Here is a 13,993-nt window from a genome sequence, read left to right as displayed (position 1 = left end):
TTGTTAAAATAAAGTTTTATAACGTCTAATATTTAATAAAAGTTTATCTAAACGTAAATTTCACATTTTGCGATATTAGTTTCTAATCTAGGCTGATAACCCTTCACTTTTACTTAGATTCATAGTGAAAGTGATAATTAAGTGCAACGAAAGCTGTTTCTAAGTTCCGAACGAGTGAAAGTGTTTCGTAATCATTTTTAAATCATTTTATTGTATTTTTTCCACTCTCTCACAACCAATCTTCACCAAACATTGAACTCTGTCATACTTTCTACATTAAAAATATTATTTCACGCCGATTTATTACAAAATTAAACTATTAATAATTAATAAATTATATTTTTAATCAACCTCGTATATCATTTATTTATCCAGTTACGGTTCTGTATTGAGAATTTTTACGTCTAAATAATTACGTATAAGTTAGAAAACAAAAATGAGTCACGTTTAATTCCGAGATGCAAAGTTCACTGGGATATTTCACAGTTTGCTCTAGTTACATTCGATAGATGCTGCGACCTGGCGGCGAAAACCTGTATTAAAACGTTAAGCTTGCGCTCAATCGCCGATAACGATCCTCCCACGTTGCCGGATCGCTAATAATCTAACTAATAATGGAGAATTTGATATTATGACTCATAATACATCGAAATTATTATATTATTTACGTATAATTGAATGAATATTTGATATATTTTCTAATAAATTTCTAATATAAGAGATAATTACGTAATATAATATTTTTAGTAGTAGAATCGGCAACGTAGGGAATAGTAAAATGGTGGTATTAATCCGCCTACACAATGACCACGAAATTCCTCCCATCTCATTGATTTAAGTAGGCCTTGCAATTGATACGCTTCATTTTGTTAAATAAAAGAAAGTCGCTTTCTTTTCTTCTTCTTTTTTTAATATAAACAAATGGCTTTTAACAAGAATAACGAAAAAAATATTGTTTTGATAATATTCGCGTTGACATTGAGAATTTTTGACATTTGTTTTGAGTTCAAGGTAGTCGTATTTTTCGATTTATTCAAATAAATGATAATTTTTGACATCATAACATGTTCGTATTTACATTTATAAAAGGTCACAATCTAAGTACTCGTCAACAATGACTACAATGATTTTTTTTTTTTTTTTTTCAAACACATTATGCAAATCGGGGAGTTGTTTACACGAGTTGCTAAAAATATTTTCGAAAAAAAGCCCAAGTGATGTTTACTGTTTTGGGGTTATGCCAATTATTGTACAGGAACGGACTTGCTCGAATACACAAGGCAAACAATTTTATAAAAAATTCAATATTAAAGTTGAATTAGTAGCCAGTAGGTAATAGAAAATTTCGATGTAGGTATTTATCTTATTTTAATATGTTTTCACTAAAAAAATTATTATTAAATGATTTTTTTTAAAATAAATTTGAAAATTGAATTTTTTTGTTTTATCAATTAAATCCTTGATGGAAATTTGGATAAATTGGAAAAAGATTAAATGAAAAATATTTGGAAAATTGGGGGAATTTTTGAAAATTCTGTAAAATAATTAGAAAATTGGAAAAATCGTTTGAAATTTGCTATATATGGAATATTGTAAAGAAAATTTAAAAATAAATGAGAAATTTGTAAATTATTTCTTTGAAAAGTAGGGAAAATTTTGAAAATGAAAAACTTCCAACATTTGAAAAGTGGAAAAACATGTAAAACTTGTAAAATTCATGGAAATTTGATGAAAATTCGCATAAATTGGACAAAAATTTAATCATACAATACTTGGAATGGGGGGAAATTTCGAAAATCTCTTAAAATAATTGGAAAAATCGTTTGAAATTTTGAAAAATGGATAAAAATTTGAAATATGAAAATAAATCGAAATTATTTCGTCGAAAAATGGAAAAATTTTTGAAAATGAACTCCAATATTGGATAAATGACAAAAAATTCCCAAAACTTGTAAAATTCATGGAAATTTGATGAAAATTCGCATAAATTGGACAAAAATTTAATCATACAATACTTGGAATGGGGGGAAATTTCGAAAATCTCGTAAAATAATTGGAAAAATCGTTTGAAATTTTGAAAAATGGATAAAAATTTGAAATATGAAAATAAATCGAAATTATTTCGTCGAAAAATGGAAAAATTTTTGAAAATGAACTCCAATATTGGATAAATGACAAAAAATTCCCAAAACTTGTAAAATTCATGGAAATTTGATGAAAATTCGTATAAATTGGACAAAAATTTAATCGTACAATACTTGGAATGGGGGAAATTTCGAAAATCTCGTAAAATAATTGGAAAAATCGTTTGAAATTTTGAAATATGAAAATAAATCGAAATTATTTCGTCGAAAAATGGAAAAATTTTTGAAAATGAACTCCAATATTGGATAAATGACAAAAAATTCCCAAAACTTGTAAAATTCATGGAAATTTGATGAAAATTCGTATAAATTGGACAAAAATTTAATCGTACAATACTTGGAATGGGGGGAAATTTCGAAAATCTCGTAAAATAATTGGAAAAATCGTTTGAAATTTTGAAAAATGGATAAAAATTTGAAATATGAAAATAAATCGAAATTATTTCGTCGAAAAATGGAAAAATTTTTGAAAATGAACTCCAATATTGGATAAATGACAAAAAATTCCCAAAACTTGTAAAATTCATGGGAATTTGATGAAAATTCGCATAAATTGGACAAAAATTTAATCATACAATACTTGGAATGGGGGGAAATTTCGAAAATCTCGTAAAATAATTGGAAAAATCGTTTGAAATTTTGAAAAATGGATAAAAATTTGAAATATGAAAATAAATCGAAATTATTTCGTCGAAAAATGGAAAAATTTTTGAAAATGAACTCCAATATTGGATAAATGACAAAAAATTCCCAAAACTTGTAAAATTCATGGAAATTTGATGAAAATTCGTATAAATTGGACAAAAATTTAATCGTACAATACTTGGAATGGGGGAAATTTCGAAAATCTCGTAAAATAATTGGAAAAATCGTTTGAAATTTTGAAATATGAAAATAAATCGAAATTATTTCGTCGAAAAATGGAAAAATTTTTGAAAATGAACTCCAATATTGGATAAATGACAAAAAATTCCCAAAACTTGTAAAATTCATGGGAATTTGATGAAAATTCGCATAAATTGGACAAAAATTTAATCATACAATACTTGGAACATTAAAGGAAATTTCGAAAATCCGGCAATAATCATTACAAATTGAATATAACAAAAAGAACTCAAAATATAAGAATAAATTAGTAGATTTATACGTCGAAAATTAAAAATTCCAACAAAACTATCAAAAAATTCGAAAAAAAACTATTCGGACAATTAAGTGGAACTCGGAAAATCATTAAATATAAGAACGAATTAATGAATGAGTAAATTTTTCGTCGGAAAAGTTTCAAAAATTGATTTGATATATTTGTTTTGTAAAAACCGCCAAGTCCGTACCTGTGCAAGTCCCGGGATGCCCTCTAGGTGGGTGACGGGGGCACCGAGCGTCCTTGTCATTTTCCTCTTCACCCACCACCGTTCGCCTCCCCTCTTTTTACGAATGTTAACGCGCGACGCAGCAGCTCAAGTTCAAGGGTGATGGAGGGGAATCGATCGCGATCGTAAGAGGGGATCCGACATGTTAGAGGGGAATCGTGACCGTGGGCGATACACGCCTGTCGTCGACTGATTCGCGCCATTATTTGCCAAGAACTCATCGCGTTCGGGAATGCCAGGCCGCGCTGTTAGTCGCGTTTGCAGCCCGATTTTTGTTCGACGACCTTTTCGCGCACATGTTGTCGTTTGTGAAAGTGATTTAAAAAAGTGTAAAATGGGCGGTGAAGAATTACCTATACTTAAAGGAATATTAAACGGCGTAGTTAATTATCACAATGCACGTAGGTGTTTATTATATTTATTATTTTAATTAAATTAAAAGATCACATTCTCTAATCGAACGAAAAATACTTTCTCGTCGACCCAGAATGTTTTCGTCACTTTCTCCTCCTCTTAATTCGTTCAAATTATACGAGGGCGCATCGAAAAATCGAAAAATTATCCCTTCAATATATTTTTTTATTTTTTTTTTTTTTTCAATTGCAGCTGTCAGATTCGGTAGGGTGCCCAAAAGAGAAAAAGCCAGAATTTTGGCGGCCATGCAACAGAGTTCGAATTCTCGTTCGATCGAAAAAGCGATCAGCGCCGAACTCGAAGATGAACATAGATTACTCGAAACTGTCGTTAGGGCTCACATCGATACTTGCGATTTTACTAGAGAAAAAGTCGAACCTATGCTACAAAGGGCCAGGGACAATCCTTCTTATACAGCCTGTCCGCCGACTCTGGTAAGTGGATCGTTATTATAATAAAAGCGACAATCTGTATAATTAATTGACGGTTGAACCTAAACGGGGTGGCGTACACCCTATATACGAAACGCGCACGATACAAAAAAAAATATCGAAATACCCAGACCAGTCGACCTTGCGTACGTAGGGGGACAAGCGGAAAAGTTCAAGGTTCTTTTTTTTTTATATAAGGGGGCCACTACAAGTCGAAATAATATTTAATTTAATATTTAATGCGATAAAAAACAAAAAATCGAAAACCCCTCGTAAATTTAATGAAAAAATATTAAAAAAAAAAAAAAATTCCGCGCGGCGATTTTTGTCGAAATTAATCGTTCCGGCTTACCAAAATCGTAATTCGATGTTATTAGATACGTAGGACAAACATCGCGATATTCGGAAAATAGATTAAACGATCATCGATACCGAAAACTTTGTTTTTAAATAAATTTTGGATCGGAACGCGCATTGTATTGTTAAAAATTCAAACGGGTAGCGATATAATCGATTCGAATATTAATTTTTCCGTATGAATTTCGTTCCAAATTGTTCTTGACAATTCTACCGCGCGGAAATTAACTTGGAAGTGGAAATAAACGTAAAAATGGCCACCGATAACCGACATTTATGTCCGATCAGAGTTGTTTCACGTCAATAAAGAAACACTCAAGGTCGAGGACGATTCAGAAAAAACATTGGGTAAAATATTGTGTACCTTACGTATTTTGGAAGCGAGGCAATTGAGTATAAAATATTTTCTCAAAAATCGTTAAAAAAAATCCGTAAAGTTTGATAAAAGTGACAGTAAATTATATCCCGACGGATGTTCGCGTTGGCTGAACACGTTTTTTATGAATGTTATTCTATGGATTATGACGATTTTTTAAAAATTGAAAATAATTACGAAAAAAAAAAAAACGACTGTTTTTAGAGAAAAAAAAAGGAAAAGGCAACTGATTTTTCACTTTGTTTAATAATTATCACGAATTATAATAACCGTTAATTATTTAGAGAGTTAAATGACAAATATCGAACACAAAATGGCGGGTAACGGGGGATTTAGCCGCGAAAATTTGATTTTTGATTTGAAATAACCACTTTCCTCGCAAAAAATAATTGTTTCCAAAAGAATCGTTCGAGTTACAATAAATTTATTTAAATTATTTCGGCGCAGTAGATCGATTCGTTGGTATTTTTTGAAAAAATTTTTCTTTTTTTCAAGATATTCTGTTCGTTTTTTTCGAAATTGCCCTGTATATAGAGGTAATAATTTTGGCTTAAATAATTTTTTAAAATTTTTGTTCGATTTTTATTATTTTTTGGTATTTTTTTTGTACAAATATTTTTGAAATAATTCAAACTTATTTTTCGTAATTTTTTCAAATTTTTCAAGAATTGAAATTGGGCGAAAATGAAAATGTTGAAATAAATTATTAAAATTAAAAATAAGAAAAAAATTGTTTATTTTTCGTAATTTTTTCAAATTTTTCAATAATTGAAATTGGGCGAAAATGAAAATGTTGAAATAAATTATTAAAATTAAAAATAAGAAAAAAATTATTTAGTTTTCGAAATTTTTTCAAATTTTTCAAGAATTGAAATTGGACGAAAATGAAAATGTTGAAATAAATTATTAAAATTAAAAATAAGAAAAAAATTATTTAGTTTTCGAAATTTTTTCAAATTTTTCAAGAATTGAAATTGGACGAAAATGAAAATGTTGAAATAAATTATTAAAATTAAAAATAAGAAAAAAATTATTTAGTTTTCGAAATTTTTTCAAATTTTTCAAGAATTGAAATTGGACGAAAATGAAAATGTTGAAATAAATTATTAAAATTAAAAATAAGAAAAAAGTTATTTATTTTTCGTAATTTTTTTTAAAAAGAATTTTTCAAATAATTTAAGCATACCATACATTTTACGAAATTTTTTTCTAAATTTCGCCTCAACAAAACAATTTTTTTTTTGGAAAAAATGTTTTTTTTTACGATTATTGATTTATTTTTCCGTATATACGTCCTTATGATCACCCTGTATATAGAGGTAATAACTTTTTGTCTAGATAATTATTGAATTTTTTAAAATTTTTGTTCGATTTTTATTATTTTTTGTTTTTTTTTGTACAAATATTTTTGAAATAATTCAAACATTTTTCGTAATTTTTTCAAATTTTTCAAGAATTGAAATTGGGCGAAAATGAAAATGTTGAAATAAATTATTAAAATTAAAAATAAGAAAAAAGTTATTTATTTTTCGTAATTTCTTTTAAATAATTTGAACATAAAATACGTTTTTCTAAATTTTTTTCTAAATTTCGCCTCAACAAAATAATTTTTTTTTCGAAAAAATGTTTTTTTACCGTTATTGATTTATATTTCCGTATATACGTTCTTAAGATTACCCTGTATATAGAGGTAATAACTTTTTGTCTAGATAATTATTGAATTTTTCTCCATATTTTCATTATTTTCTGGTATTTCTTTATATTAATATTTTCCCAAAAATCCTAAGAAAATCCATAGAGTTTGATAAAAGTGACAGCAAATTATATCCCGACGGATGTTCGTTGGCTGAACTCTTCTTTATGAATGTTATTCTATGGATTATGCCGATTTTTTAAAAACTGAAAATAATTACGAAAAAAAAAACGCCTGTTTTTAGTGAAAAAAAAAAAGGAAAAGGCAACTGATTTTTTACTTTTTTTGTTAGTTTTTTCACTTTGTTTAATAATTATCACTAATTACAATAACCGTTAATTATTGATAAAGTTAAATGACAGCAAACAAATATCGAACACAAAATGGCGGGTAACGGGGGATTTAGCCGCGAAAATTTCATTTTTTATTTGAAATAACCACTTTCCTCGCAAAAAATAATTGTTTCCAAAAGAGTCGTTCGAGTTACAATAAATTTATTTAAACTATTTCGGCGCATTCCTCAAATTTCGGAGTCTTCCGTGATAAAGAGACGGAAAACCGGCTTGACGGTCTATGTCGTGGACGAAATGAAATCTCGTATTTACCGACTTTTTTCGTTGTTAAACAAGAACGTATTTATAGTAGTAAGAAATTTCTCGAATGTTTCTAAAAAGTAAATAAACAAAAAAAGGTTTCCGAATATAAGTAGTAGTCAAATTCGGAAGTTTTCGATGATAAAGAGACGGAAAACCGGCTTGACGGTCTATGTCGTGGACGAAATGAAATCTCGTATTTACCGACTTTTTTCGTTGTTAAACAAGAACGTATTTATAGTAGTAAGAAATTTCTCGAATGTTTCTAAAAAGTAAATAACGAAAAAAAGGTTTCCGAGTAGTATTAGTAGTCAAATTCGGAAGTTTTCGATGATAAAGAGACGGAAAACCGGCTTGACGGTCTATGTCGTGGACGAAATGAAATCTCGTATTTCCCGACTTTTTTCGTTGTTAAACAAGAACGTATTTATAGTAGTAAGAAATTTCTCGAATGTTTCTAAAAAGTAAATAACCAAAAAAAGGTTTCCGAGTAGTATTAGTAGTCAAATTCGGAAGTTTTCGATGATAAAGAGACGGAAAACCGGCTTGACGGTCTATGTCGTGGACGAAATGAAATCTCGTATTTCCCGACTTTTTTCGTTGTTAAACAAGAACGTATTTATAGTAGTAAGAAATTTCTCGAATGTTTCTAAAAAGTAAATAAACAAAAAAAGGTTTCCGAGTAGTATTAGTAGTCAAATTCGGAAGTTTTCGATGATAAAGAGACGGAAAACCGGCTTGACGGTCTATGTCGTGGACGAAATGAAATCTCGTATTTCCCGACTTTTTTCGTTGTTAAACAAGAACGTATTTATAGTAGTAAGAAATTTCTCGAATGTTTCTAAAAAGTAAATAACCAAAAAAAGGTTTCCGAATATAAGTAGTAGTCAAATTCGGAAGTTTTCGATGATAAAGAGACGGAAAACCGGCTTGACGGTCTATGTCGTGGACGAAATGAAATCTCGTATTTCCCGACTTTTTTCGTTGTTAAACAAGAACGTATTTATAGTAGTAAGAAATTTCTCGAATGTTTCTAAAAAGTAAATAACCAAAAAAAGGTTTCCGAATATAAGTAGTAGTCAAATTCGGAAGTTTTCGATGATAAAGAGACGGAAAACCGGCTTGACGGTCTATGTCGTGGACGAAATGAAATCTCGTATTTCCCGACTTTTTTCGTTGTTAAACAAGAACGTATTTATAGTAGTAAGAAATTTCTCGAATGTTTCTAAAAAGTAAATAACCAAAAAAAGGTTTCCGAATATAAGTAGTAGTCAAATTCGGAAGTTTTCGATGATAAAGAGACGGAAAACCGGCTTGACGGTCTATGTCGTGGACGAAATGAAATCTCGTATTTCCCGACTTTTTTCGTTGTTAAACAAGAACGTATTTATAGTAGTAAGAAATTTCTCGAATGTTTCTAAAAAGTAAATAACCAAAAAAAGGTTTCCGAATATAAGTAGTAGTCAAATTCGGAAGTTTTCGATGATAAAGAGACGGAAAACCGGCTTGACGGTCTATGTCGTGGACGAAATGAAATCTCGTATTTACCGACTTTTTTCGTTGTTAAACAAGAACGTATTTATAGTAGTAAGAAATTTCTCGAATGTTTCTAAAAAGTAAATAACCAAAAAAAGGTTTCCGAATATAAGTAGTAGTCAAATTCGGAAGTTTTCGATGATAAAGAGACGGAAAACCGGCTTGACGGTCTATGTCGTGGACGAAATGAAATCTCGTATTTACCGACTTTTTTCGTTGTTAAACAAGAACGTATTTATAGTAGTAAGAAATTTCTCGAATGTTTCTAAAAAGTAAATAACCAAAAAAAGGTTTCCGAATATAAGTAGTAGTCAAATTCGGAAGTTTTCGATGATAAAGAGACGGAAAACCGGCTTGACGGTCTATGTCGTGGACGAAATGAAATCTCGTATTTACCGACTTTTTTCGTTGTTAAACAAGAACGTATTTATAGTAGTAAGAAATTTCTCGAATGTTTCTAAAAAGTAAATAACCAAAAAAAGGTTTCCGAATATAAGTAGTAGTCAAATTCGGAAGTTTTCGATGATAAAGAGACGGAAAACCGGCTTGACGGTCTATGTCGTGGACGAAATGAAATCTCGTATTTCCCGACTTTTTTCGTTGTTAAACAAGAACGTATTTATAGTAGTAAGAAATTTCTCGAATGTTTCTAAAAAGTAAATAAACAAAAAAAGGTTTCCGAGTAGTATTAGTAGTCAAATTCGGAAGTTTTCGATGATAAAGAGACGGAAAACCGGCTTGACGGTCTATGTCGTGGACGAAATGAAATCTCGTATTTCCCGACTTTTTTCGTTGTTAAACAAGAACGTATTTATAGTAGTAAGAAATTTCTCGAATGTTTCTAAAAAGTAAATAAACAAAAAAAGGTTTCCGAATATAAGTAGTAGTCAAATTCGGAAGTTTTCGATGATAAAGAGACGGAAAACCGGCTTGACGGTCTATGTCGTGGACGAGTTGTTAACAATAATTGTTAATTTTTGTTCGCAGGCGTGTCCGTTGAACCCGAATCCGCAACCGTTAACGGGACAACAGGAGATGCTGCAGGATTTCTCGAAAAGATTTTCACCGGCGATAAGAGGCGTTGTGGAATTCGCGAAACGTATACCGGGTTTTACTCTATTAGCTCAAGACGATCAAGTTACTTTATTGAAAGCGGGAGTATTCGAAGTGCTTTTAGTGCGACTCGCGTGTATGTTCGATTCCCAAACGGCCAGTATGATATGTTTGAACGGACAAGTGTTGAAACGCGATTCGATTCACAATAGTTCGAACGCCCGATTCCTCATGGACAGTATGTTCGATTTCGCCGATAGAATGAATTCCCTTCGATTATCCGACGCGGAAATCGGACTGTTTTGTTCGGTGGTGGTTATAGCGGCCGATCGACCCGGTCTCAGAAATACCGAATTAATCGAAAAAATGCACAACAAATTAAAATCCTCGTTGCAAATGGTGGTGGCGCAAAACCACCATTCCCAACAACACGTCATGGAGGAATTGATGAAAAAAATACCGGATCTGCGTACGTTGAATACTTTGCATTCGGAAAAATTGCTCGCCTTCAAAATGACCGAACAACAACAGATGATGCAACAACAACAACAACAACAACAACAAAACGCTTGGAACGTTGGACAAATAGAAGAAGAGAATAATAGTAGTAAAAGTCCGGCGGCGTCTTCGTGGTCTTCTTCATCGGATATAACGATGGACGAAGCTAAATCTCCTCTGGGTTCGGTCAGTAGTACCGAATCGATGTGTTCGTCGGAAATCCACGATTACCATCATCTCCAACATCATCACCATCACCATCAACATCTTCAACATCAACATCAACATCAACATCAGAATATAACCAACACTCCTCTATTAGCGGCTACGTTATCGGGAGGCGTCGTTTGCCCGCACAGACATCGCGCCAATTCCGGTTCGACGTCATCGGGAGAAGACGAATTGGCCGCCACCTCCCATTTGATACACAACGGCATAACGATAACTCCGGTATCCCGACCGTCTTCGCACAATCCTCGATTCAGGAAATTGGATTCGCCCAGCGATTCGGGCATCGAATCCGGCACGGAAAAAATGGAAAAACCGACGTCGGTCTGTTCGAGTCCGAGATCTTCGATGGACGATCATCACATCGTGGAAGATATGCCGGTGTTGAAACGAGTCCTGCAAGCGCCTCCTTTGTACGATACGAATTCCCTGATGGACGAAGCCTACAAACCCCATAAGAAATTTCGAGCTTTGAGGAATAAGGATTCCGCCGAAGCGGAACCGGTCGTCGTCGTCGTCCCAACGACGTCCCCCCAAAAGCAATCGACCGCCGTTTCCAACCCGCCATCCAGTCTGTCCAGTTCGCATTCGATGTTGGCCAAATCTTTGATGGAAGGTCCGAGGATGACGGCCGAACAGATAAAAAGAACCGAAGTTATACACAGTTTTATAATGAGAGGCGGCGAGGGGAATTCGCCGATGGTGACGGCGGCGCCGACGGCCTGTCCTTACAAAACTTCCAACGGTTCCTTGTTGTGGGCGGCCTCCACCAGCGTCATAACGACGACGGCGCGGCAGAATCAGATGCAAACGCCGCCGCCGCCGCCGCCGCCTCCGCAGCCGTCTAATACGCAGGATTATAACAGGTTGTATTTGCAATCGCCGCATTCGACTTCGCCGGCGCCGTCGAGGTCTCCGAAGATGGTGGAGCTGCAGGTGGATATAGCGGATCCTCAACAACCGTTGAATCTGTCGAAGAAATCGCCGTCGCCGCGGGAGGTGGTCACTTTGGAGGTGTAAATTGACATTGTCGAAGCTGCCTGCGCGAGATTTAGTACAAAGTGGAGTGCAAAAAATATAAAAAGGGATTGTTGTTGCGTCGGACTTTTTAGATGCCACTTTTGATCTTATTTGGAGATATAAAAAACAAAAAATACAAACCAAATGATTTGTCTGTATATTCATAACCCTACTATGTAAAAAAAAAAAATGTATGTCGACGTACGGTTGAAAAGAAAAACAGTTTTCGGGAAAATTTTCTCTTTCTTTCTTTTTTTTTTTTTTTTTAATTTTTTCGATTTATACACGGGGAATTGGGGGAACAGTAGATCGATTCGGTGGTATTTTTCGAAAATTTTTCTATATATATAGGAGACGGTTTCTTCAAGATATTCTGTTCGTTTTATTCGAAATCGCCCTGTATATAGAGGTAATAATTTTGGTTTAAATAATTTTTTAAAATTTTTGTTCGATTTTTATTATTTTTTGGTATTTTTTTTGCACAAATATTTTTGAAATAATTCAAACATTCAAAAATAAGAAAAAAATTATTTATTTTTCGTAATTTTTTTTTAAATAATTTTTTTAAATAATTTGAACATAAAATACATTTTTCAAAATTTTTTCTAAATTTCGCCTCAACAAAACAATTTTTTTTTCGAAAAAATGTTTTTTTACCCTTATTGATTTATATTTCCGTATATACGTCCTTAAGATCACCCTGTATATAGAGGTAATAACTTTTTGTCTAGCTAATTATTGAATTTTTTAAAATTTCTGTTACATTTTTATTATTTTTTGGTATTTTTTTGTACAAATATTTTTAAAACAATTCAAACATATTTTTCGTAATTTTTTCAAATTTTTCAAGAATTGATATTGGGCGAAAATGAAAATGTTGAAATAGATTATTAAAATTAAAAATAAGAAAAAAATTATTTATTTTTCGTAATTTTTTTTAAATCATTTTTTCAAATAATTTGAACATAAAATACGTTTTCCTAAATTTTTTTTTTGGAAAAAACGTTTTTTTTACGGTTATTGATTTATATTTCCGTATATACGTCCTTAAGATCACCCTGTATATAGAGGTAATAACTTTTTGTCTAGCTAATTATTGAATTTTTTAAAATTTCTGTTACATTTTTATTATTTTTTGGTATTTTTTTGTACAAATATTTTTAAAATAATTCAAACATATTTTTCGTAATTTTTTCAAATTTTTCAAGAATTGAAATTGGGCGAAAATGAAAATGTTGAAATAAATTATTAAAATTAAAAATAAGAAAAAAATTATTTATTCTTCGTAATTTTTTTTAAATCATTTTTTCAAATAATTTGAACATAAAATACGTTTTCCTAAATTTTTTTTTTGGAAAAAACGTTTTTTTTACGGTTATTGATTTATATTTCCGTATATACGTCCTTAAGATCACCCTGTATATAGAGGTAATAACTTTTTGTCTAGATAATTATTGAATTTTTTAAAATTTTTGTTACATTTTTATTATTTTTTGGTATTTTTTTTGTACAAATATTTTTGAAATAATTCAAACATATTTTTCGTAATTTTTTCATATTTTTCAAGAATTGATATTGGGCGAAAATGAAAATGTTGAAATAAATTATTAAAATTAAAAATAAGAAAAAAATTATTTATTTTTCGTAATTTTTTTTTAAATAATTTTTTCAAATAATTTGAACATAAAATACATTTTTCAAAATTTTTTTCTAAATTTCGCCTCAACAAAACAATTTTTTTTTCGAAAAAATGTTTTTTTACCCTTATTGATTTATATTTCCGTATATACGTCCTTAAGATCACCCTGTATATAGAGGTAATAACTTTTTGTCTAGATAATTATTGAATTTTTTAAAATTTTTGTTACATTTTTATTATTTTTTGGTATTTTTTTTGTACAAATATTTTTGAAATAATTCAAACATATTTTTCGTAATTTTTTCATATTTTTCAAGAATTGATATTGGGCGAAAATGAAAATGTTGAAATAAATTATTAAAATTAAAAATAAGAAAAAAATTATTTATTCTTCGTAATTTTTTTTAAATCATTTTTTCAAATAATTTGAACATAAAATACGTTTTCCTAAATTTTTTTTTTGGAAAAAACGTTTTTTTTACGGTTATTGATTTATATTTCCGTATATACGTCCTTAAGATCACCCTGTATATAGAGGTAATAACTTTTTGTCTAGATAATTATTGAATTTTTTAAAATTTTTGTTACATTTTTATTATTTTTTGGTATTTTTTTTGTACAAATATTTTTGAAATAATTCA

The 13,993-nt window shown here is 30.6% G+C and overlaps 1 protein-coding gene across 3 annotated transcripts in view; it reads left to right on the top strand.

The window, feature by feature from the left end:
* LOC130445541 (ecdysone-inducible protein E75) overlaps positions 1-13,730 on the top strand; it is a 61,605-nt gene extending 47,875 nt beyond the window's left edge. For 2 of the 3 annotated variants that reach the window (XM_056781226.1, XM_056781227.1), the window contains exons 4-5: positions 4,121-4,362; positions 9,902-13,730. In XM_056781226.1, coding sequence (XP_056637204.1) covers positions 4,121-4,362; positions 9,902-11,713 — 2,054 coding nt within the window. In that variant the 3' untranslated portion in view covers positions 11,714-13,730. Of the gene's footprint in view, positions 1-3,656; positions 3,916-4,120; positions 4,363-9,901 lie in introns of those variants that run through there. The other variant, XM_056781228.1, reaches the window with a different exon arrangement.
* Positions 13,731-13,993: the final 263 nt, after the last annotated feature.

The sequence above is a fragment of the Diorhabda sublineata genome, chromosome 6, assembly GCF_026230105.1.
Source record: "Diorhabda sublineata isolate icDioSubl1.1 chromosome 6, icDioSubl1.1, whole genome shotgun sequence".
In the NCBI taxonomy this organism is placed as follows: Eukaryota; Metazoa; Arthropoda; class Insecta; order Coleoptera; family Chrysomelidae; genus Diorhabda; species Diorhabda sublineata.
This window is presented reverse-complemented; position numbering and strand designations above follow the sequence as displayed.